At 42.3% G+C, this 26,836-nt stretch overlaps 1 protein-coding gene across 1 annotated transcript in view; it reads left to right on the plus strand.

The window, feature by feature from the left end:
* The first annotated feature begins 751 nt into the window (after positions 1-751).
* Positions 752-26,836, plus strand: part of KCTD8 (potassium channel tetramerization domain containing 8) — a 45,299-nt gene continuing 19,214 nt past the window's right edge. The window contains exon 1 of the mRNA XM_081020103.1: positions 752-1,691. Within this exon, the coding sequence (XP_080876229.1) occupies positions 794-1,691 (898 nt within the window). The 5' untranslated portion in view covers positions 752-793. The remainder of the gene's footprint in view (positions 1,692-26,836) is intronic.

Raw genomic sequence — 26,836 nt, forward strand, 5'->3', positions numbered from 1 at the left:
TCAGCGGGCCTTTCTCGAGTTGCCGTCGCGGCGGGTTGGGAGTTGGTGAGGCAGAGAGCGAGAGAGAGAGAGAGAGCGGACGACGCTGTTGCCTCACCAGGAGCTGCTTCCCGCGCTGCGCTCTCCCCCCCCCTCCCGCCGCCCCGCGCTGCTGCTCGGTCCGGAAGGCGCCGCTGGTGGCACGCCGCTGCGCCAGAACCCGCGGAGTGGTGCATTTAGCTGACGGCAGAGGAGCGGGAGGAGTCCTCCTGCTCCTCCTCAGAAGGAGCCGAGGCGCCGGCAAGAGGGGAGAGCGGGGCGCGGGATGTCCAGGAGTGAGGCGCTCCCTCCTGAGGAGAAGATTCTCCTCAAGAGAAGATTCGAGCCCTCTAAGTGGGAAGTGGGGGGATAAAGGGGTCTTCTTCCTCCACCACTCCTTCAGCGCTGAATGAAACGGGACTTGTCTTGTGGGGAGCAAACGAAGGAACCCGCTTCTCTCAGAAAGGAAGAAGCAGCTTCTCCAAGAAAGGCGTCCCGCGGCTGGGGGGAAAACACCCTGTGAAGAGCAAAAAGGCGGGAGAAGCGGACGAGCGCCCGAGAAGCCCCTTTCGTGAGAGGGAATCGCCCGAGGCGCATAGAGAGAAGGGGGGAGACGAGCGCGCACGTGGCCACGGAGGAAGGCGAGTGGGTTGGGCGAGCCCGCCCGCCTTCCGCGGCTGCTGCGCGCGCGGCGTCCGGAGGCACTCGCGGAGCGGCGGGCGCCGCCGTCCCTTCCCGCTCTGCGCGCGGCTCGCTGAGGTAAAGCGCCTCAGCCATGGCCCTCAAGGACGGCGGCGGAGGGGTGAGCGGCGGCGGCGGCGGCGCCACCATCCTGCCCATCAGCGACATGGTGTCGTCGTGCTCCTCTCCGTCGGCGCCGGGGTCGGTGGGCGCCTTCCCTGAGGTGGTGGAGCTGAACGTGGGCGGGCAGGTGTACGTGACCAAGCACGCGACGCTGCTGAGCGTGCCGGACAGCACCTTGGCGCGCATGTTCTCGCCGCGGCGGAGCGCCCCGCGGGAGCTGCCCCGGGACAGCCGCGCGCGCTTCTTCATCGACCGCGACGGCTTCCTCTTCAGGTACGTGCTGGATTACCTGCGCGACAAGCAGCTGGCGCTGCCCGAACACTTCCCGGAGAAGGAGCGGCTGCTCCGCGAAGCCGAGTACTTCCAGCTGGCCGAGCTGGTCAAGCTGCTGTCGCCCAAGGTGGCCAAGCAGAGCTCGCTCAACGACGAGGGCTGCCAGAGCGACTTGGAGGACGCCAACTCGCCCGGCAGCGGCGAGCTCCTGGTGGCGCAGCACCAGCAGCGCAGCGCCGGGGAGAAGCGCGCCGGCTTCATCACGGTGGGCTACCGCGGCTCGTACACCACGGTGCGCGAGAACCAGGCCGACGCCAAGTTCCGCCGCGTGGCGCGCATCATGGTGTGCGGCCGCATCGCCCTGGCCAAGGAGATCTTCGGCGAGACGCTCAACGAGAGCCGAGACCCGGACCGCCCGCCCGAGAAGTACACGTCGCGCTTCTACCTGAAGTTCACCTACCTGGAGCAGGCCTTCGACCGCCTCTCCGAAGCCGGCTTCCACATGGTGGCTTGCAACTCCACCGGCACCGCCGCCTTCATCAACCAGTACCGAGAGGACAAGATCTGGAGCAGCTACACCGAGTACATCTTCTACAGTAAGTCCCCCATGCTCTTCCTTCCCCGGTGGTGAGAAGCTGAAGGTGGAGGCTTAACGCTTAATAATAATAATAACAATAATAATAATTTTATTATTAAGACTTGCCTGGAGAGCTCAGTTGGTTAGAGCATGGTGCTGATCCCGCCAAGGTTGCAGTTTTGATCCCCTTATGGGGCAGCTGCGTTTTCCTGCATTGCAGGGGGTCAGACTAGATGATGCTTAGAGCCCCTTCCAACTCTACAATTGTTGTTGTTGTTTAGTCGTTTAGTCATGTCCGACTCTTCGTGACCCCATGGACCAGAGCACGGCAGGCACTCCTGTCTTCCACTGCCTCCCGCAGTTTGGTCAAACTCATGCTGGTAGCTTCGAGAACACTATCCAGCCATCTCGTCCTCTGTCGTCCCCTTCTCCTTGTGCCCTCCATCTTTCCCAACATCAGGGTCTTTTCCAGGGAGTCTTCTCTTCTCATGAGGTGGCCAAAGTATTGGAGCCTCAGCTTCAGGATCTGTCCTTCCAGTGAGCACTCAGGGCTGATTTCCTTAAGAATGGAGAGGTTTGATCTTCTTGCAGTCCATGGGACTCTCAAGAGTCTCCTCCAACACCATAATTCAAAAGCATCAATTCTTCAGCGATCAGCCTTTTTATGGTCCAGCTCTCACTTCCATACATCACTACTAGGAAAACCATAGCTTTAACACTCTACAATTATATGACTCTATTTATACCTTGCCCATCTGGCTGGGTTTCCCCAGCCACTCCAGGGTTCACAAAAGTGATTTATAAACTTTTTTTTGAAGGCTCTGCATTGCGAGATGGAGCTAAATCGGTCTCTAAACATGTGCAGAGTGCATTTTAGTCTCCCTCCTAAAGGACAAGGGGCAAGGATGGAAGAAGAGGGGGAACCTGGCAGCTTTCCATGCCGTTCTGCATTCTCTTTTGAAGAGTTTCCAACCAGATGCTGCTGGGAACCCCCAAAGCCCTGTGTATCTAGTCAGGCTCGATCCCTGACAGTGCTGGCTTTAGTTGCTGGGATATGGAGGTTAGGGTGTTGCTAGGTAATTGAAAATATTTTCTTTATTTCATCGCTTCAAAGATGTAGTTGGCCCCTTTTAGAATTCTGCATTAATTGCCCAGTGCTGTGGGCACTCATGTGTAGAAATGTCTCATTGCAAAGAATCTCGTCTTGTAAAGCCCACTTAGGCTCATACATACTGCAAAGGAAGAGAAATTTCCATGTGGAAAGTAGCTAAATAAGTTACAACTTATCCATTAACTACCACTGCACCAAGTATACCACAAATCTTTATCCCTATACGTAGTATTTAAATGTGTGTGGCAGGAAAAAGAAGAGCCCCTAAGCCCCCAGTTTCTAATGTGTAATCTATTTTGACTTGAAACAGAACATAGTCCTGGAAACCCAGCCAGATGGGTGGGGTATAAATCATAAAATTATTATTCTTCTTCGCACTTTTTGAACAAATTCATTGAAATTTGCATACCATTTATACATTGGGCGCCTGTGCAGTGAAATACCAGTAGGAGGGCAAATTTGACTTTTTCAGGATGGGAAAGCTCTTCCCAGATGAGTTTAAGGACTCCTGACATTGTCTCATCCCAAGGCAGATACACAAATTCATGTTCATCACCCACCTGCTCGCTATTCTTGATAACTCAAAGCCAAATATGTGAACTGTTTTCCTGGGAAAGTATTCCTTAACTTGAAACTGAGTGATACGAAAAAGTTCCATATGTGGTGATGTATATCACCACTTTGTACTTGAGTGTGTGAATATGCACGTGTGAAGTGGAACTCGACCCGTATTTTTGGTACTCCAAAAAGTTGTCTTCATGATGCAAGTTGTTATTGATCATTTAATTTGAACCAGTAACTTAAATCAAGAGGATCAAGTTGAAACTTACTGTGGTGGCACCAAGTCACTATCAGCTTATTAATATTATGGTTGTTGCAATTGTCAGTCTTTGGAAATTGGTGAATGGGTTCTTATATTTAAGGTTTTAATATTTTTCCATGCAAAAAGTTTGGAGCTCCCCGTTCCTGCCTATCGAAAATATTTGAAACCCCCCAAAACTACAGCCTTTCTCGCTTTTTAAAGAAAGGTTTAGAGAGTGATGCTGTTTGACTTTGAAGGTTTCACAGAGTTTGTTGAAGGAAGCTTTGCACAAGATTAAAGCAGGCAATGCTAGAAGTAAGGAAGGGTTTTTAATATTTCATCACTACATTTCCTTCCATTCTCATTAACTACAAAGTAAACAGACTCCATCTGGACACATTTCAGTGGAGGACAGAACAGCAAGAAGAGTCTCAGTTTTCCAAAGGCTACTGAAAAGATAAACCTCAAAAAGAAAAAAAGCAAGAAGCTTCTCAGTAGGAAAAATTCTTTAAATAACTCTCTCTTAGGTTCGGTGTGCATAAGTGTACTGTACAAACTTCAAGACATTTGGAAATGAAAAAAATAAACTGTAGCTGCATACTGCTAGACGGCATCCTTAAATCTCACAAAGTACATGTTGTGTTGAACGATAAGTAGGAAGTGATTTGAACTAAAGAAAAGCATAACTGGATTCCATATGCGAATGTCTGTTTGGCAGATTTTTCCTTCCCAAGTCTCAGTAAGCTTTAGGTCTTTTAAAAAATGTTTGAAAGGGTTTGAGTTAAGTCCTGTATATGAGAGACAGAGTGGAGTGAGTGTAATTTTTCCTATTCACTTGCTTTTGTGGAGGTGCCTGTGTGTTTATGCTTTAGCAAAGGAGGGAACCATGGATAGAGGAAATTGGAGCACTCTAGTGCAGTGGCTTTGTGACTAGGAAATGACTGCAATTTAGCACTTTTAAACAAATCAAACAAAATATAATGGGAAGTCATTTATGGATTTTCGCTGATTGGCATATTAAGCATCAGCTGAGGACAACTCATGCACCCATTAGGCTTTTTGAAATTGCTGCCAGCTTCCTCCCTGTGACCATGTGCAGGAGAAAACATGTTGCAGGTCATTACACATCTGCCCCTTTTTTGCAGTGATATTGAAAAGCCTTCCCACATTTCATGTGGCGGCAGCTGCTGGTTGCAGTGATTTAAGGAGACCACCTTGAGCTTGGTGGTCATGCGAATCGACTTTGAGGGCCAAACTAGACACAAAGTTAATTGTATGAATGTAGTTAACATGCACTTTAAAATATTAGTATGTAAACAGCAGTCACGGGGAACTTGAGGTAGCATTGCAACCACAGGGAGTGGACAGGGAGAGTTTAACCCTTTCATGGTTCACAGAAAATACCCCCAGCTGCTACTTGTACTGGAAGGTAAAGGTAAAGGGACCCCTGACCATTAGGTCCACCTGTGGCCGCCTCTGGGGTTGCGGCGCTCATCTCGCTTTATTGGCCAAGGGAGCCAGCGTACAGCTTCCGGGTCATGTGGCCAGCATGACTAAGCCGCTTCTGGCGAACCAGAGCAGCGCACAGAAACGCCGTTTACCTTCCTGCTGGAGCGGTACATATTTATCTACTTGCACTTTGACATGCTTTTGAACTGCTAGGTTGGCAGGAGCAGGGACCAAGCAATGGGAGCTCACCCCGTTGCGGGGATTTGAACCGCTGACCTTCTGATCGGCAAGTCCTAGGCTCTGTGGTTTAACCCACAGCGCCACCCGCATCCCTGTACTGGAAGAGAAGCCTCAATTTTTGCCACTCCAGCCCTAAGCATACCACTTACAGTCATGCAGCTCACAGCTCATTCCATTCTGCACCCCTTCACCCTTCTTTTCCTGTCAGTGTCTTCCCTATCCCACCCCACTTTTACCTTTCTAGTCTGTGCCCCTCCTTGTGGTTCATTTTGACCTTTAACCCCAGTTCTTCCACTTCGATGTCCTGGGTCAAATCCTGGGCTGCTTTCTGCCCTCCACCTATCTGGTTCCATCTCCTTGATGTCCAAAGGGTTCTCTGCAAATATGGACTGCAAACATTAAACGAGCAGACTCTCCCTGGTACCTCCAATTATTATCAGTTTGGTTTGTGTCTCATGAAAACAGCTCCAGAGAGGTAGGCCAATGGAAGATGGTGGCATGATGGTGCTATTTGCTTTTTGCCACTTGTTCCCAAAATCTGCATGCTTACAAATAAGTCTCCAAATCTATTATTCCAGCTTTTTTTATAGGTGTAAAAATAACTATCAGAATAATCTTTGTGCTTCAGAGTCCTGTTGAACACTGAGTGTGCAATTACTAAGTTTTTTCTCAATTTTGGCTTCTGCTCTAACACACTATCTAGACTTAATTACTCTCTGCCTTACTACCTCCTATATCAGGAACAATATTTACAAGGACTTCTACCTGCCATATTAAGCTACTTGTAAATCCTGGCAAGACAGAGACTCTGTGGGTGATTGGTTCTTGCATCTGAGAACTTGGCCAACAGCCTGCCCTGAAGGGAATTGTACTCACTATGAAGGAGTAGGCAGGCATCCTGGGTTTGCTCCTGGATCCAGCTTTGTAACGGAGGCCCAAGAGATTTCAGTGAGGCTGGTTTACTAGCTTCAGTTGGTACCACAGCTGTAATCATTCCTGAACCAGGAAAGGTTAACCACAGTAATTCAGACATTGGTAACTTCAAGACTGGATTACTGAAGTGCAGTCTACTACTACTACTACTACTACTACTACTACTATTACTATTACTATTTTATTTATTCCCCGCCCATCTGGCTGGGTTTCTCCAGCCACTCTGGGCGGCTTCCAACAGAATATTAAAATACAATAACCTATTAAGCATTAAAAGCTTCCCTAAACAGGGCTGCCTTCAGATGTCTTCTATAAGTCTGGTAGTTGTTGTTCTCTTTGACTTCTGGTGGGAGGGCGTTCCACAGGGTGGGCGCCACTACCGAGAAGGCCCTCTGCCTGGTTCACTGTAACTTGGCTTCTCACAGCAATGGAACTACCAGAAGGCCCTCGGCACTGGACCTCAGTGTCCAGGCAGAACGATGGGGGTGGAGACGCTCCTTCAGAATGTTCTACTGATTTTATCTGTGTTTTGTTGATAATTTATTTTTTTCAGTATTTTTATTCATTTTCAAATTTGTGGCTACTGTTCTATTCACTAAAATGGTTCAGTTTTATTTTGTATAGCACTTTGAGTTGGGGGCGGTGGTGGTCTGTAAGTCTTTCTAAATAAATACATGCATTTTCATGTCAATGGGGAAAGCCCTTCTGGGTAGCTCACTGATATCAGAGTCTCTCTTGTTAGGAACATTGGGCCATAGCCACCTTTGTTGTGGTACCCTAGCTCTGGGTTACCCTTCCTCAACAGATTGGTCTTCTGCTTCTGCTTATGGCATTCTGCTCTGTGTTGGAGACTTAAAAAAATTAAAATCCAACAGGGTTTTGGATATGTGGCTTTGCTGACCCTAATATTATGTTGTGTACCCAGAATCCTTCTGCTGTAATATTTGTATCTCTTTGCTTTTTGTTTCTTTGATTATTTTTGTACTTTGGGCTTGTCTTAGACTTGTGAACCACCTTGAGTGTCTCATATTGAGGCAGAAGTTTGGGATAGAAATGGTTTTAATAAATAAAATTCTCCCAGCAACTATAGTGCCTTTGGATACCACTTGTGTGTTCATGGGCAGTTGTTTTAAACCTAGCCTCTGTCTATGACTAGCAACCTTTTGGATGCTGTGCTGGAGTCTGCAGGGGACAGGACGGGACACATATCTAACACTGAGGCAGCTTACTGAACCAGACTTGCTTAGTTTCAGTTACAGGCCTGCATTATGTGCTGTGAAACCATTATCTGAGTTACATGCTCTGTATTAATGTGTCAGTTAAGGACATAAGAAGAGCTTGCTGCCAATGTCCCATCTAATTCAGCATCCCATTCTCACAGTTGTTGACACAGCTCTTCAGCTAATGTGTTTACAAGGTCAGGGTTTCTTTTTTTAATGGTAAGAGGGGTGGTCAAATTCAGTTTGCTTCTCCACAAAAGATTGTTTGCACATGGCTGTTAATGTCCTTCTTCATTTGAAAAACCCAGTGGATCTTAATGGATTTCACATTTAACATGAGAAAGATTCTTGGGGTATCTGTTCTTTGCTACTGTTCTAAGCTTAGGTTTATTCTTGCAATAAATGCATTAAAAATATCTGTCCAAATAATGTTGCTTAGTTTTCCATCTGGAGTTACAATTCGCTGCTCCCTCTGCATTGGTGGTTGTGGAAATTGTCACAGCCAAGCAAAAGTATTTTATCATCAGCCCTTTTGGGACATGAGCTCATCATATTCTTTTCTTAATATATACCTATAAAACATATGACACCTGTCCCAAAACTGTTGGAGGGCAGACTGTAAATGTAAATGCATCACTGGAAGAGATGAAATATTTTCTTTCTGAATCTGTTGACTTTATAATACCGCTGAATACCCTGAAGAAGTGAAGCACATTGATTATTGGATGTAACTTAAAGTTTGTTTAAAAATTAAAAGGGAAAGTGTCAGGACAGACTTTTCATAAGTCTACCTTTGTCAAACAGTAGCATCAAAACTGTTCTATAATCACAAAGTTTGTTTGTTTTTTTATAACCTGATATTAAGGGGCAAACCCTCTGAAGGTGGCCAGCAAAAATATAATCAAACAACCATATATATAAAAAGTTCAGGTTACCTGCAAACAAGTTGTAAAACAAGTTACTTGTGCATGGCTTAGACACAACTGCATTCAAGCAGTATATAAATTATCAAAATAAATAATAAATAAAACAGCAGCAATTAAAACATGAAAACCAGCCAGAAGTCAAATGCCAAATCAAATAAAATAGTGTTTACAATCCAATTAAAAATTAAAAGTCATTAGTGAGAGTGCCATAAGAACTCCCTCTCTAGGTAACTATGAGGCCACTACTGAAAAGTCCTTGTCCATGGTACCTGCCAACCTGATAGCTCTTAGCACTGGGGACAAAACCTCTGAGTTCATCTCCAGGCCTGTGCTGGAGGCAATCCTTCTGGACCCCAACTATTTAAGGCCATTAAGAACTAAACTAGGAGTTGAAAGTGAGCCCAGAAGCAAACAAGAATCATTGCAACTGGTACATTAGTATCACATAGTTCAAACTCTCATCTGTCACAAGCATCTTGGCTGCTGCAATCTATACCAGGGGAAGTTTTCAAATTGACTTTCTGTGGGATGTAAACACAGGAGCAGTCAATGACAACATCCCTAGAGTGTACATGTTAGAACATGGGGAGGGATGTCTGTCCAGCAAGCAGGTAAACTTCCTGGGGACGGACTTCCTCCACATGTGACCAGAGGTGGGTGTGGCCTCACCTGTGCAGGTAAATGATAAAAGCACAGGGCAGGGCAGCCATCTCTCTCTCTCATCTTCATCTTTCGAAGAAGCAGGATGCTCTCTTGGCTCTCAGCCAAGAGAGGAGGAAAGGACTATCTTGCTATAAGATAGATTCTGAATGTATGTAATCTTTTTAAGCCTGTCTGCCTTCTGGGATCATATTGTGAACAGAACGTGAGTAAACTCTTTTATACTTTTATAAAGACTGTGTTGTGTCTTGTATTTTAAGAGGGAACAAAAGGGGAAATTACCAGAGTAATTATTATAGAGGTTCTAGCGAACCTGTGCACACGTTACCGTTGCGAACTTAAAAGGGGAATGTTATAAACTCTGCTGATATTTTGGGAACTTGTTAGCACAAGTTGGATTAGGATATAATCTCACAATATATCCTCTCCTGCACCCCAGAACATTCCCACACTTTCATGGTCTAAAGTATTATAGGAATCTAGCATGGATGTAACCAGGGTGTGTATCTCTGAAGCTAATAGTTAATTGTAAAAAGTTCTGAAGATACATATCTGAACTTTGCTCTATCCTCTGCATCTTACTACTTAGGGGAGTTGCTTTCTTACACTATGTTTTGTGAAAAAAGTATTCAGCTGTTTGGACTGCTCTTGCATTCATTCTAGAACAGGAGCCTTCAACTTGTTCAGACCAGGGAGCTTCCCTAAGACAAAACATGCAGCATGGGAACTATTTTGTACCATACTTGTCTCAGGGCTCAGCCACACTTCCACTTGTCTCATGCCTAGAAAGCATGGGTGTGAGTGGTTGTATGCTGGACCCACACTTTCTAGGCATGAAAAACCCACACTTTAGCTTTAAATAAGGTCACATGCCAATCGAGAAAAAACCCAATTGATGTTTGTTCTGATAGAGCTTGTGAGGCAAGCAAAGTCTAGGTGAGCCCTCAGTTCCTCTGCTCTCTTCTTATGTTCTTTCCGACTCTCTCCTCTCTCTGTATTCTTTCATTCTCTTTCTTTTATGGCAACTCCCCCTGGGAGGGGGGGGGGAAGCGAACATGAAACTCCCCTAGGTTGCATCATGTCCATGTTGTATTCCTGATCCACTTGTTTAAAACCAGTGTTCTAGACATTCATGGACAGGCTTGCAGGATCTACTTTTTTTACTAGAAGCCAGGTGCAGAACAGTGTAGAAGGAGGCAGAGCCAGATGCAAAATGGCGTCTCAACCCATGAGCCATGTATTGAACCATGTGTTCCTTCCAATCAGGGATTCTAACTGCCCAAATTGGGTGGACCAGTTTTGCACGTTATTTACCTAGGGGCTGCCTCTGTCGTGTGTGCAATTTGAATACAGATTGCCTTTCTGAGGGGATAGGCACTGCCGTTAGGGAGTTATGGTGAATGAAAATAGTTTTGAGTCTCCTTGGAAACTAGAGTTGTTAGACACAAAACTACAGATCAGTGCCCCTTTTCATTTATATTGTGAGCTTGGGGAAAACGTAACATTTTGAATAGGCAACTTGCTCAAGACTGCTTGGCACTTCTGGAAGTCTGAAGTGGCCCTGTGCCTTCAGGAGCAGCCTAATTTTGTTTGGGGTGCCTCAATGCACACCTGCTTAGCACCTTGGAAGACCCCCCAAAATCTCTCTGAAGTGGCTTGATTCAGCTCGGGTTTGTATGAGCACAATGTACATTCTAATGCATACACTTACAGCCCTCACCTAAGGTGACTATAGACAAGTAAAGATGGGGAGGTTTGTTTGTTGATTAAATGTGTGCCAAAATGGAGGCAATAAAGTTTGCCTTGTACTATTCTGTTGTTTTTGTTGGTTGGTCTACTCTTAATTACTGATTCACTCTGTTGCTACGGAGTAAAGCATTAGTTCTACCTAACTCTTCATACAATAGTGCAGCATTTTGTCAAAGCTTCCAGTTTTGTTTTACGGTTCGTATTTTGACTGTCAAAAGACAAGTCATATCAATAACATATAGGTTTCCAAATAAATATACGCAACGTTATCCATAAAACAATTATCATTCTTTTGGGGGGTGAGTTGGAGCAAATGGTGGTGTTGTTGTTTTTAATTTTAGTTATAGTGTCACCTGTATGCTAGTGAAGAAGTGTGTGCAGGTAAATACTTTCTTGTGATGCATATTTTTTCATGCACATCCACTATGCCATCAGGAAAGACTCATATATATATATATATATGTGTGTGTGTGTGTGTGTGTGTATATATTTCCCCTGGGCGTTCAAAGTTAATAGCTACCAGTTATCAGTACAGTGGTACCTCAAGTTAAGAACTTAATTCATTCTAGCTAACGAGGCCTCCCGCTGCCGCTGCGCCGCCAGAGCACGATTTCTGTACTCATCCTAAAGCAAAGTTCTTAACCCAAGGTAATATTTCTGGGTTAGCAGAGTCTGTAACCTGAAGCGCTGTAACAGCACAAACAAAGTCTCACTTCTTGGCTCCAAGCCACAGAAGAACATGGGGCTTCTCTCATCACCCTTCTGCCAGAGGGCAATAACTCATTTGACATGACAAGGGTAGTGTTGATCCCATTACTATTCCACTGTTAATACAGTACTGGATACCTTCAGACAGCAAAACATTGCCATGGGTTTATCACTTCTGGTTTTGCACAGAGGAGGAAGTAACGCTGAATACTACAACTGTTGCCACTACAGTTCAGAAGTGGAAACAAAGTAAAATTTTAGTGCATCTTTTCAGAACTATCTGCAGGGTAAAATATCATGCACATTTCTAGTGCTGGATAAAAAAAAAAGTATTTCAAATATCTAGGTGTCACTATTCCCCCTTTTCAGTTCTGAAAATTACTGTGATTAGGTTTGTTGGAAATACACAGCTTTTTCTGGCAATTACAGCTTTTTCACTTAATATGTCCCATGTAGCAATCTTGAAGAGTGCGTGAGAGAAGCCTAGTAGATGGAAGCAAGCAGCAAATATTAAATTCTACCGGCTCAAATTCTCAGAATAATATCAAGTAATTTAACTTTTTTTAAAAAGTGCTGGAAACTAGTTTTGTTTTCAAATAATGTTAGTTTGGCTACTCAGAGCATATTCAAAAACATTTTATTGTTGCTTTCAGAGTGACAAAATAAAATGGTTAAATGTTACAAAGAGTTTTACATAATTTTCAGGGTAGGTATTTCATTGTGGCACAGCTCTCTTTGAATTAATGAAGGGGTCAAATGAGAGCCCATGGCTGAATACCTGAATTACTCTCCTGAAACCCATCTATTTGCCTTATTCTCCACTCGGAAGTGGTTAGGGTTTGAGTTGTGCCCCAAGACAAATGTTTGTATTGACTATGAGATAGAAAATATGTAAAAAAAATTAATAATGTAGCAGTATTTACATCGAAGAAAGTAATATGACCATGATTTCCATCCTTTTAAAGCCCCCTTGATTTCAAATGCTAATTGATCTTCTAATAATCTTAAATGACATTTAAAACTTAGATTTTGCCCGATGTGGATCTTGAAAATACATTAACTACCAGCTTATTTTGGTACAAATATGAGTTAGATAATCATTGATGTGGAAACTGTATTCCTTCCATCATTTAAAATACATGGTTGGATGTGATTATCATTATTGCTTTTTGTTAGGAACATACATTCTACCCATGCTCAGAAGTAGTCTTGTTTTAATATTTCACATGTTTAGAATGCGAGGTGCCCCTTACTTAGATGGCAATGTATTTGGATTATTTTCATTAGAGATAAAATGCAAATCAATTACAGTAATAAAACTTTCAGTTTAACATGTTGTGTTGAAAGCTGTTCATGTTCTGTCAAGCTCCAAAACGCTGCAAAATTACAGCTGTTAAAGATGACACCTTTAACAGACATGTTATTTAGGCAATATAGATACGATATGGTATGGTATCCTATCCTATGGTTAGTTCCAGCTTCACCACTACCTTGGAAGATGGATGGCTGTCAGGGACAGAGTGGTGGACCTAACCCACAGTGCCTCTCCTACATTGCCAAGTTTCATATCAAACATTTTCTAGGTATAAACTATAGAACCTACTTCTGCCTCCCCCCATTTCTCAAGATAATGGCAGAATGCAGTTTTGCTTATTATCCTTAACACAGGACCACAAGTGTGGCCCTATATTTAATTTTTCATATGCACACTGGGCATTTTAGACTTGAAGAATGACAGACTGCCTCACATCCAGCAAAAGAGGTCTGAGCGTGTGAACTTACTCCTTGCTTCCTCAAGAAAAGATGAACACACTAAACAAGGCAGAGCGTGCAGCAGCAATTCTGTGTGGTTGTCTGCCCTTCACTGACACTTCGTTGACATAATTCATGACGAAGACTCTTCCTGAGTGAAAATGGTGCTAGTATTGCCCTTCCTGGTGCTGCTCAAAACTTTTTTTTTTAATGTCAGTGTGACGTTAACATATGAGAGTGCTGGAGGTGAAATAGTTAAACAGGTTACCCAATCAGAACCCAGGAGGGTGGAGGCAGAGGGACTATAAAACCAGCTCTGGGAGGGGCAAAAGGACGAGTTCATTGGTAGTTGGGTGGTTGGTTGGAGTGGGAGTGAATTGGGATAGAGTCTGTGGGTAGGTTGAGTTAGTGTAGCGGAATAAGCTGAGTCAGGAACAGTTAGGAGCTAGGAAGACAAGTAAATATCTGAGAGGTGGTTTAGTGAGTAAGAGCAGGTAGCAGAAGTTATAGGTCTGGATAGGCACCCCATGATTGTAATTGACCGATACCGTTTATGTAACCACACGCTTGTTAAACTGCAATAAATAAACAGAAGTTTATATTCCAATTTAACCCTGACTGGACTCAGTATTGTACCAGGTAGGGCCTGGGTGGTGGCAGCAAGAAATAAAGTGGTGGCACAGGGATCAATAGACGGTGAAACGTCCAGGGACCCTGTGTGATCACCACAGTCAGCACCAGTTTTTCTCTCCCATCTTCTCACTGCCAACTGACTCTCCTACCTTATAGACCAAGTGGGCAGCAAGGAAGAGGAGAGCTATTGTGAGAGGGAATTAAAGATAAGTGGTGGCGCCTGATCCTTTGCAGTGTAGAGCAAACATAGGCTGGAATTGTCTGTAGCTTGTGCTATATTTGTTCTACATTTGCTCTCCCATTTCATTTAGGCAATGGGGGCAAGCCGCACTTGCTTGCTGCTGCGAAGTTGGAGTATATCGCAAGTGTCGCAACAATTATGTAGTTCAGAATGGTGTTTGGTCAGCCATGCCAACTTCAGGTACAAAGCTTGCCTGGAACTATACAAAGTGCAACCATCAACACATGAAATCTGGTGCCTTTTATGTGTGTAAAAATTTCAGTTCCAAGTACACTTATTAGGGAGTGAGCCAGCCAGACTTCTGTGACTTACTTCCTTGTAATTACCATCTAATTGCCCTGCATATATTTGAATTAATATACATATTTGGCAACATTCTCTTAGTAAAATGTTTTACTACCTATTCTGTTCCTAGCCTGCAAACTTCCACGGCAAAAAATATATCTCTGGACCTAAATTTTATTTTTAAAAAATTGTACTATGCTTAACAGAATAAAACCTACTTGCACTGCTGCTAAAAAAAAAGTAACCTATAAGACCAGGAGAGGGATTTTAGCATCATAGTAATGAGCTCTTTAGAATGTTCTGAATAGATGGGATACACTTATTGATACTGCTCTATAAAGATGTCTGAATTTATGCTGTGATCCTTTAGTGGAAAAGCTACAGGGCTTAGATCATCATTGTAAAAGAGGTCTTTGCTCAACAAGAAACAGATGCTGCAGAGTAAACATCATGCATAGTAATAAGGTTTCATTGCTGGAAATTCAGTAACTGATACTACTCTTACCTTCTGGCACCTTAAAGATCCCCCCCCCCCTTTTGATCACTTCATGGGGAATCTGTTGATAAAAAGCTGCAGTGACTCGATTGAAGAAATGCTAAAGATATTTGAAATGTATGAACTATATTGTTACTTGGATCAGACTCCATGTCAAATTCCCGCCCCCGCCCCCCGCATGACAAAGACTTCACTTGTTTAATATTAGCATGTGAGTCCAGAATAATTTTGCAAACTTTGCAGCACTTGGCTGTTCCCAATCAGTGGCAAAAGAGATTGAAGGAAAGAGGCAGCATGGCTGGAACGCACTATTTTTTTCATGAGATACCAGTGCAGCTTCTTGGATTGAGAACTTTGAGCAGTTCCTTGTTGGCTGTTGTGAAGCTCTGAATAGTATGAATCTTAATGAAGGCAGGCTATGATGCATGCAGCTGGTTTGTGCCTGGGGACTAATTCTTGACAATACGGCAGAATAATCTGCCCTAATCAGTCTTTTGCCATGAAGCCGCTAGGTAGCCTTACACAAGCAACTAACTCTCAGTCGCTCCCTCCTGATAACGTTGCAGAATAGTGCCTAGAGACAATTTTTTAGCTTCACAGCATTCCCACCTCATCACCCTTTCCAGGATAAGGTTAGGGAGCTTGAACAGAGGTCGTTCCTCCACTGTCTCCCTCTGCCCTAATTTTCACCCTATCATTCCATGGATAAACTGGGCTGAAACTCAGGGGGAGAGCATATACGGTACTTTGTATGCAAGAATCCCAGATAAATTCCCTGGTGTCAGAAACTGGCTAGATGAGAAGTGGTGGAAACCGTAGGACTAAGAGCCTTGCCCTCTGGGGAAAGCAGAGGTAGAGGATTTGGATTCTTGATCCTGGTGGTGGACAAATGGACACACCCGAGAGGAGGGGAAGAGCTGGGAAGTACTGGAGATTGGGAGCTTGGAGGATGAGGAAAAGGAGCAAACAGGCAGGTGCCCCAGCACAGAGCAAAGACAGGAATCAGCAGCTTCACAACAGAGCCACCCTGACAGTTTTTCTGTGGACAGCATGCAAGCCTCCCCCCAAAAAAAAATCCCCCCCCAAGGCGTCTGATTCCTATCACAGAGCAGAGAGCCAGGCAGAAACAGAGAGGGTCCATTTTCAAAGGGGGCCAGATTTGATGAAGTGAAGGGCCATGAGGGCTGACCAAAGTTGTTGAGCTTTTTTTTAGGATTGAAGTTGTTGAGGATTTTTTAGGATTTTACCCCAGGAAATAAACTGCCGCAGGGGCTGGATTAAACTGGCCAATGGGCCAGATTAGGCCCCCAAAATGGACTTTGGGCATGCCTGCACAGAGGGAGGGGCCTGACACATAGGGAATGGGGTGAAGTGGGAAGTACAAGCAAGCCCAAGCAACTGCGGAGGCCAAGGTGGGAGCATACCGCCGCGGTCTCTGTATGTTCTCTGTTCTGCTTCCTTTTTTTTTTTTTTAAATGATATTTATTCCAGATTTAAGGTTACAAAAAAGAAAAAGAAAAACCATACAAAATACAAAGAAAACTTTAGCCATAACAAAGCAAAAAATAAACAAGTAAAAAAGAACAATAAGATAGAATAAAAAAGATGACTTAACAAAAAATATAAAAATACATTGAGTTAAAATAAAACAAAAACAGATTAAACCTTTACATAGCCTTTTCCCTTTACTTATTTCCATGACCTCCTCTCACCTCCCAGTTTTGTATTCTAGTTCAGATCGTGTTTCCAGCAAATCCTTCTAACCTTATTTTCATTTACGTATTTTAAAATTAAAATAATGTGATTAAACCTCCTCTATTTCATCAATTTCATCAACTCATTTTTGCTTAGTCCATTATATCATATCTACCAAAACGACCTAATATTCTTTTTCCAACCTCTTTCTAACATTCTTTTATATTGCAGTATTTTTGAAGATATATTTTGAATTTTTTCCAATCTTCTTCCATCGACCCTTCTCCCTGGTCTGTTCTGCTTCCTTACTAAAGAAACTTAACTGCAAGTTAGCTGGTGTTTCCCTGACTTTCTCCGATCTGCAAATGAGCTGTTCTCCTTTCCAGCTCCCTGACACCAGGTAGGGCTGGGAAATACTCCGGCGTGAAACTGCAGAGAGCGACTATGTGAAGCATAGAGATCTAGGTAGACCATGGCTTGACTTTTTGTAAGGTGCCTTCCTGTGTTTCTATGCTTTCAATATCCCCTAGGTTATATAGGCATGTAGGTCCATGCCAGGCCATTTGTGACTTTTCCTTTTAAATTAAAAAAATTAAAAAAAATAAAGTTATGCATTTCCGCATACTTAGGGAGTTCCCCAAGTATGTAGAACTGTAAACCATCCCTTGTTTTTAGATATCCCACTTGGCACACCTCAGTTTGGTATTGGAGGGAATGACAGTTAGCTTTTTGGATTGGATTACAATACAAAATAAAAACGCTGATTTTTCTTCTTTCATCTCATTTTTTAAAAAGGGGATTTTCTGAAAATCAGCTAAACAAGATCCAAACTTGTACATGTAGTTCACTTAGCCTTTCTTTTTCTTTTTTGAGACTGGAGAAGCTATTATACTGTCGTACCTTGGAAATCAAACAGAATCCGTTCTGGAAGTCTGTTTGACTTTGAAAACCAAATCTCAGCTTCTGATTGGCTGCAGGAAGCTCCTGCAGCCAGTCAGAAGCCACGGAAGCCCCATCGGATGTTCGGGTTCCAAAAGAACGTTCGCAAACTGGAACAATCACTTCCGGGTTTGTGGTGTTTGGGAACCAAAATGTCCGAGTTCCAGGGCATTCGGACAACTAAGGTACGACTGTAGTAGCTATGGTTGACAACATAACTATAGAGTGGTTTTGGGGAGCCATGTTCAGTGCAAATAGGATTAGAAATTTACAAAATCTTCCATGGTTATAAAGAACTCACAAGTGTATTGAAATATGTACTCTTTTGGACATTGTTTAATATTTAACAACAATTTTCAATTATTTAATAAATTTAAGGATTGTTATTCCACTCATGGAAAAAGAAATTGCCATAGCAGTTTATATAAAACAGGAAAAGCAATAATACAATCGTGGCACACATATAGCATATTTCTAAACAAAAATGGCTGCCGCAAAACAGCGTAAGAAACTTCAGAAATAATGAACAAGGAAATGCTGGTTTCCACATTCCTGTTCCACTCAGCAGTGCTTTACTCTCCTATTTGGCGATTTGTTGTTACCTAAATCCTAGCTTATCAAATGTTGTTCTCAAAGTAAAAGTAGCTACGGATCTTTCCATAGCAAGCCAAGAGACAAACGTGGTAAAACTCTTGTCAGGACTGTGCCATTTAAGCCTTTTGATTGTACATCACCATGTATTTGATTGATTAACCCATGTAAAAAACCCAGTGCACCTAGAAAGCTAAGCCATCAGGAAGAGAGCGAAGTTCTAGAAGCGCCTTTACAATGCAGAGTACACACAGTTCACAGAAGTGGTTGAGTTGCCATACTGCTACTTTCTGGCTCAGATTTTTCTTTAGTCGTCCTTTTTCCTGTGTAGTTTTACAGAGTGGTTTTGATCTACACTAGATGGCAGTACACCGGTAGGATGGTTTGGTAATCTAAAATGGTTTAATAACCAGCTTTCTCAAGGTTAAGGGAGAAATCATCTCATTTACTGTTTTCCTTTGCATACAGAGAACTGAAGAACTGCCGTTTGGTCTTGACTATAATGAAAGCAAGTAAATCAGAAGTACACTGCAAATGATCTTTCTCTCTCATGCTTATGAGAACTAGTCACATTCCTTCCGGAGAGACTTGATTCAGACTCGATTACTGTACTCTCTTCTGTTTTTTGCCAAATACAAATTCACGGGCATTTGAGTAGTGCATTTCTGATGCTTTGCCTTCTCAGCTTCCCTTGTACATCAAACCAAGGGTCCGTTTAGTCTGTTATCCTCCTCTCTGACCTATAGCCAGCTCATCCCTGGGTCAGAAGCCTCAGACTGACCATATTGCTGGAAAAAGCCTGGTCCCATGAAGATTGCGATTCCTCTTTCTTTTCTTTCTTAGAAGCCCAGACAACATTCAGCTTGTACAATTTGCACATTTCTTAATAAGCAAATAGCAATAGTTGTTTCATGCTTTGGTGCTATTGTATCTAAACCAGCTTATCTTTACTGGAAAGATTTGGAAGAACGTTGTGTGTTTTACTTTAAGAAACAGAAATGTCTTAAATGTTCTCTGCTCTGGAATTTTATTATTCATTAGATGTAGTTCTGAACCTCAAAAGCTACTTACCATAGGTTGCATAGAAGTTGAAACTTACAACTGACTCAAATATTACAGCCACCACAGAAAGTCCAATAGAAAAACGTGGGGGGGGGGGGTGAGAGAGAGAAAGAAGTGGGAGGGAAAAATATATCCAAGTTTCTCACAAAGTGGAGAATCATATGGAGAACTTCTGCATCAGTGGCTGCAAATGGTGGTGCTGAAACTCTCCACGTGATCATCCGCGTCCATGTAATGAATAACCTAAAGGCAAAAGATTTCTAGAACTTTCCATGTGGCTGTTCTAACGTTTGATCCAACACTTAGAACTTCTTGAAAGGATGGTCGCCAGTAATCTATTTTACTGAGGAAGAACAAACTGAAGGGCTTTCCTTAAATAAGACCACATTTTAAAATACTATCTACCAGTTTGCATTATTTTCTTTGATCCTTAAGAGTACATTGGTACCTCGGGTTAAGAACTTAATTCGTTCCGGAGGTCTGTTCTTAACCTGAAACTGTTCTTAACCTGAGGTACCACTTTCGCTAATGGGGCCTCCCACTGCCACCGCGCCGCCACCATGCGATTTCTGTTCTCATCCTGAAGCAAAGTTCTTAACCTGAGGTACTATTCCTGGGTTAGCGGAGTCTGTAACCTGAAATGTCTGTAACCTGAAGCGTCTGTACCACTGTAAATATGTTTTTACTCATTGAGCTACAGGGCTAAATTAGACATTTTTAAAATGAGAAATTGGCTGGGAAAAGTTGAAGTTACACACAAACTGATTTTCACTGCATGAGAACAAATATACATATGTTAGGCAGGATTGTAGCCTTCTCAGGCTGCTTTTCAGTTAAACAACAACACTGTTGAGGAACTTGGTCTCACATTTAATTTGGCCCCTGGATAACCTTACCATCTGTGTTGGCAAAGTATCTTACATAATTCTGGGATGAATCCCATGGTGCCTTGGCAATTAGTGGCCAGGTTTCTCAGATGGCACTTTTAATCTAGTGTCTGCTATAAACTGAAAAATATCCCAATCGCTTGGACCTGGCACACACCAAGTGCCTTCAGTTTATACTTGAAGGGTTTCTCAATTTCTGGTCATAAATAAATGCCTACAGTTTATACATTGTGCTTATTCTAGTCTTGTAATTTGTGCACCTTTTAAACTCCTAATGGATTTTAAATTACAGTGGTACCTCGGTTTACAGATGCTTCAGGTTACAGACGTTTCAGGTTACAGACTCCGCTAAGCCAGAAATAGTACCTCGGGTTAAGAACTTTGCTTCAGGATGAGAACAGAAATCGTGCTCCGGCGGCATAGCAGCAGTGGGAGGCCCCATTAGCTAAAGTGGTACCTCAGGATAAGAACAGTTTCAGGTTAAGAACGGACCTCCGGAACGAATTAAGTTCTTAACCCGAGGTACCACTGTATACTGTTACATGCCACCCCAATCTCTGAGTGGTGTGAGATTCCAGGGGTTCCAGACACTATCCCAGGCTTCGTGTTTCCTTCAGGAATAAGGCACAGTGGAGACTGTGGTGTCTTTATGATATATGGTTTATTTGCACATATATACAACCTTAGCCTGCAGTAGTGGGGTTCTCAGCATTAACACACCAAGCGCGTCTTCCATAGTCACAGCCTCAAACAGAAATTGCCAATGTCCTCCTTACAGTATGGTTAACAGAGCTCAGTACATTTCTCCAAATATGATTTGATCAGCACAGAATAGAGCAGAATTATTATTTCAAAGTTACTAGGTAGTTTCTTTTTTTTATCCCTTAATTGATTATGCTCTACATTTGCCCTTCTGTTACTTGCAATCAGCATTGTCCATTTATAAAGAATAGTGAATTTCCAAGCTAAATCAAGCAACAATTTCAATACCTGCTGCGAGTTTTCAGAACACTGGACCCCAGCTGTGCTTATTAATATTGCATTGTTTATTAGGAAAGTAACTTGGTGATTTCTCTCCCTCTCAAGCTAAAGGCCAAGGTTGTACCCCACTGAGATTGTAATGGTGTATTTCCTTCTACAAAAGTATTGGTCTAATTATTTTTAACTGTATGAAGGAAACCCATTTGACTGCATGTAGTACAGTTGAGGTCTTCTCCTTCTTCAAGCTATAAGATGTCAAATACTTTTCTTAGAGAAACAGTCATGAATTTTAATAGGAGAAAGAAGAGAAATAATGAGTTAAAAATACAGGTTTATATGTGTAAATCAATATTTTTATTATTAACTATTGTATACCTTTTCCTTTTAAGTGTGCATTGCACATAGGCATTTTAATTTAATCTGCAGTGTCACTTGGGAGTAGGAATTGGGCAATCATAGTGAGTAGTCAGGACCAGAACTGCAGAATCACAGGAGCGTAGGAAGGTGTTTTTCATCAGGTGAGTCCATTGGCCCATCTAGGTCAGTACTGTTGACACGGGGCAGCAGTGGCCCTTCAGGTTTCATGCAGGTATCTGTCCCAGCTCTGCCTGCAAACACCAGGGGTTGAACCCTGGATCTTTTGCTTGCGGAGTATGTGTTCTGCCACTGAGCTACAAGTCTTTGTCTCAGAGTTTGAGGGGTGTGTTTCTTGTCATTCTAAGTCAATCTTGCAACTGGGTGTTTGGCTTGGGCAAGTAGCAAGTGCCCTTAAATGAGATTTAGGTACCTGAGTAGAAAACTGCTCCTGACCAATAAGGCAATGCAATCTCTCGTTCAGGCACACACATCCTTTCACTACTACTTACTTTGTACTCGCAATATAACCTGGGAATAAGCCCCATGCAATTTAATGGGACTTACTTTTGGGCCAACCTGTATAGAGTTGCATCTAACTATTCATTTTGAATATAAAAATGTATGCCCCCATTTCAGCATGTATTTCATTTTTCTTCACACACAAAAAAATCACAGAATGTTAATTCTTAACACATACTGTTTTCTTACATTGGATAAGTAAAACTTTTCAAAACTCTCACTTGAAAACCCTAATGTTTTAGTTTGATTACATATTCCCTTAGTTGCAGATATTCAGATCATGAAAGATTAATGTTATCTGGCAATATATTTAGATCTAAAGTTATACAAAATGTTCATGGCTTAACAATACTTTATAAGTATGAAAAAGCACTGGTTTGCATGCCAAAAGTGCTCCTATATATTATTTAAATAAAATTCTGGATCACCTTTTACAGACCCTCTAGGTGATTTACTCAGATTTATTATTTCCTTATATCTATCCCATATTTCTAGCAATGGTTTCATAAAATTTGGGGCCTTATAATTCTTCTTTCTACCTTTATTATTTAGTCATAAAATGTCTTGTAACTTTTGAAGTACGATGTTCTAACTTTTTGTAACACCCAGTTTTAAGTGATTCATCAACCCACTCTATAATCCAGGGTAAACAATTGATGTGTTAATATAATCTAAGAGTAGGAAAATTCAGGTTGCATCTTTTACAGTAACTCTGCTTGGTAATATTATTTTCTAATTTGATACTGTTTTGCCTGCCCACAAAAAACTGGCAAATACTTGCTGCCCCTCCCCGTTTTAAAAATGGTACAATTCTTTTGATTTAATAGCTAAACTTTCAAATAAAAAATATATAAGGGGAATAACTACATTTACGTAGCTGACAGCCTTCCTGAAAGGATTTATTATGAAAATAATTAAACATTGTGCCTTCTTTGGTAGAAATATAACCAAAGTTGTATAGATAATTGCAATTGCACAGAAGAATCAAGTAGCCTGGTTCAGATGATCATCAAAAGCCATCATTTGGGTGACAATGAGCCACCTGCAGTGAGCCTTCTTGCATTCTTGCTTTTCTGCACGTGAAGAGAAGGGTGAAAGTTGCATTTCTCACTTTTGACTATATCACAGTTGGATCAAACTTTGGATTGGTACACTGGCTTGTTTGCTCATTGGAGTTACAACATGCAACAGTTACACAAATTTGCAATTAATGGGAACCTGTTTTCATTAAAACTGAAGGAGAAAGCTACAACTTTCCTTCATCAAGAGCAAACAGTGAGAGTGTGAATATTTATTTAAAATATTTAAAAGCTGGACCATGCCCACCTTTTAATTTACATATATGGTAAAAAAATATTTTGTTGAGAAAACTTTTCATCTTTCCTCATTCCTGAACTTGTTTGAAAGCTCAGCTTTTTAAAAAGCAGCTGCTAGCTTTCATTTGTATCCAGAATTAGGACAGCAGCCTGTGTTAGTAACAAAAAGTCTCTTTTACTACTATCTTGGAAATTTTGCTTGCCTGGGGTCTTTTGGAGCAAAGTGAATTTAAATTATTACTGTAAAGTAATTCTGTAGAAAATGGATAAGGCAGTGTATTTCAGAATGCCATGCAGAATAACTCCACTTTGCAGTGCACAAGAAGAAGCATGAGCTTTTTGATTTCACACATTTTTACAAGATGCCTTCCTCAGCTAAGTATTAATGGGTGCTATAAAATGATACTGGCACAAAAGTTGAAAGTCCTGAGCAGTTGTCCTGAATTGATGTTGCTCCTTGTATAATAAATTCTATATGTTAAGAAGATGACTACATTCAGGAAGAGAAGTAAACTTCCTTTCTTTTTCTTTCTTTTTTGGCTTGGAGAAATTATGTTGGAAAAGCAACAAGGAAGGAAGGCCAATAAAATATTCCTGGCCAATCAGCAGTACAATACAGATGAGCAGTTGATTACATGTATATATTGGTAAATTGCCATCTGAAATGTTGCCATCTGAATCCAAGTTCTTGGGTTTTGGTTGTAGCAGGAAGGTGTGGCAGGACAGGATGAGAGTTATGTTTCTCAAAGTGGTTAGAATGCCAAATTTGGACTTGGACTCTGGAGGGTTTGGAACACTTCCTTTATTTCTCTCACCCTGCAGGATATGTGGGGGTGTGGGAAAGAAATGAATAAGATCAGATACACTCTAGATACTCCTTAGAGAAAGGGTGTAATGCATATTCTATATAATAAGTAAAATGATAAAATTACTTCAGCCTATTTGCTATATAAAGTTTTCTACTTCTGGCGGAATAGAGTTGGACTATGTGGTTTTAAGCAGTAACCATAGGTAATACTCCATCCATAAATACAGACTGGACCTATCTGGAAACAAGCAATTCAGCAGCTGAGGGGCATTGAGATTTCTGCTGCCATTGTTAGAGCGTAGCAATAGATTTTTTTATTGATTGATTGATTGATTGATTGATTTGCATACCACCCTCTTGCAAAACTTCAGGGCAATGTACATAAAACATTTAAAAGCAGTTTAAAAAAAAATCATTGAAATACTCAAGAAACATTTTGAACAACTGCATAGGCCTGTTCATAAAAAGAAGTCTTCTGAACGTCAAAAGCGAGAGTGCCTTCCAAATTTCTGCTGGAACTGCTCCACAACTTGGGAGCAGCAGCACTAAATGCCAAACTTCTGGCTGAGGTCAGTTGGGCCTTGGTTATACGGGGGCAACTAACAACATTCCTCCATATGATATAAGCTGGGATATTAAAGCTCAGGTGGCCCTTAAGGTATCCTGGACCCAAAATGTTCAGGGCTTTGTATATCAGCTCTTCTGAAAGCCATAGCATAGGTGCCAGGGTGTCAAAGATCACTCTCCCAACACTGTTCTCTGGACTTGACCATGCAGGCAGGATGGAGTACAATGCCTCCAATACCATCCCACACGGTTAACTTTGAAGGATACCATGCTCTGTGGTGTCAAAAGTCACTGAGAGATTCAGTAGTAGAAGCAGCGTCGCACTCCCCCTGTTGTCTCTTGATATAGGTCATCCATCATGGCGACTAAAGCTATTTCAGTCCCGAAACCAGGCCCAAACCCAGACTGAAGTGGAGCCAGATAATTAGTGCCACCCAGGAACACTTTCCCTCAAACCAGGGTATTTTTTATTATTAATGTTTGCAAAACATTGAATGCTTTTTATGTGGTTGGAAATCACTCTGAATGTGATTTGTGGCACAGAAATGCAACTTTAAATGCCTTAATTTCATAAAAGCAACACTTCGCTGTAGAAGCTCTCTAAACTCGAGCCAGACTTTCTGGATCCAGTTTTCAGCACAAAATAGCCTCACACACTTGACAATTTGCTACACCCAAAACATAGAAATAATACTATTTCTAAAAAATGCGGGCTAAAACTGTATTTACATGGAAAAGGAACCACTGAGGCAGTGTGAGGAATCGCGCAACTGAAATGAAAGACAGAATGGAACAAGTGAGGATAAAATAGGAAATAAACTGTTGTGAATCAATTATTTATAGCTTTCTTTCTTGCAGCTAAAAACCTTCTGGTTGAAAAACACTGACAGTTTTAGGTAGCTGATAAGAAAGCAAAGGTAGAGAAATATTAATATCCAACAGCTTTATGTATTGGATCCAGAACAGAAATGTTTATATTCAGCATTTTATAATACGTGGTGACGGAAAAGAATGTGTAAGACTTCTATACAGTGCATATTTGAGCTGTAGTCACTGCTTGGAATTGGTTTTTTTAAAAAATAAAAATAAAAATTGAGAGTATTCATGGACTAATGAGTGTATAACAAAAATTTCCCCACTGGGAAGTTTGCGTCTGTTGGTGGGCTAGTTAGTTATTCATTTCTGTGCCTCCCATGTGTGTACCAGAAATTTTAAAAGCAACACTAAGGTTGCTCTGCCAGTTCCAAGCTGGCGTATAGCTCATTGGGGGTTTCAGGTTGTTGTAGCATGAGTCAAAACTATGGACATTGCTTGGAATTGTGGAAGACAGTGAATCAGGGAGCCTTTAACAGCTCCCTGACAGCTTCCCCTAGACACATGTCAAGCTTCCACTTTAAATCCTTCTGTCAGGTGTGCGTGCAGGAGCCAGGCCCTGTGAGCAATAGGACTTTGCAGGACTGGGGCCTCCCTAAATTTGTTCTGGAGAGGCAAGGCGCAGCCTCACAGGTGAGGCCGATTGGTAACTCACAGCACCTGGTGGCAAGAGCTGGGAAGGGATATAAGGTCAGCATTTTCCCTTCGGCTCTTTGCCACAGCAACACGCTCCCTGCCTTGCTGTGTTTGGCTTCTTGCTTCCTGATCCTTGAACCTTGGCTTCTTGACTCCTTGCTTCTTGATCCTCGGACCCCTGGCTTCATGGCTCCTTGCTTCCTGACCCCCGGACCTTGACTCCCAGCTCTCTGACCCTCGGACTCTTGGCTTCCTGACTCTTGGCTCTCTGACCCTCGGACTCTTGGATTCCTGGCTTCTGGACCCCTGTTCCTGCTCCCACCCCGCCATCTTTCTCCCGGTCCTAACGTCCTCTGCCGTGACTTTGATTGCCCATGAACCGGACCGTGACACCTTCTCACTTGTTCAAGTCAGCTTGCCCACAAGACTAATATGTGCAAAAGCTACATGATGATAACTTAGACACTAATATACTTTAGTAAATTTTGTGTGATTACATTGCATCGTATACCAGATTCACTCACAAGGCAGCAGGATAGCCCTGAAAGTTGTTAGCCATTAGACAGTGACCAATGACCAGTTTGTTTTTGCCAGACCAAGGCACCCTGAAGGTTCTGTTCTCTTACCTAGCGTCCCTGAGTTCATTCTAGAGCTGATATATTGAGCTGGAAGGAATTTGAGCTAGAGGGCTATCTTAGCTGGAGCCCAAATAAAGACTGTGTTGAAAC

This window comes from Podarcis pityusensis, assembly GCF_964106645.2.
Source record: "Podarcis pityusensis genome assembly, chromosome: 9".
Lineage (NCBI taxonomy): Eukaryota > Metazoa > Chordata > Lepidosauria > Squamata > Lacertidae > Podarcis > Podarcis pityusensis.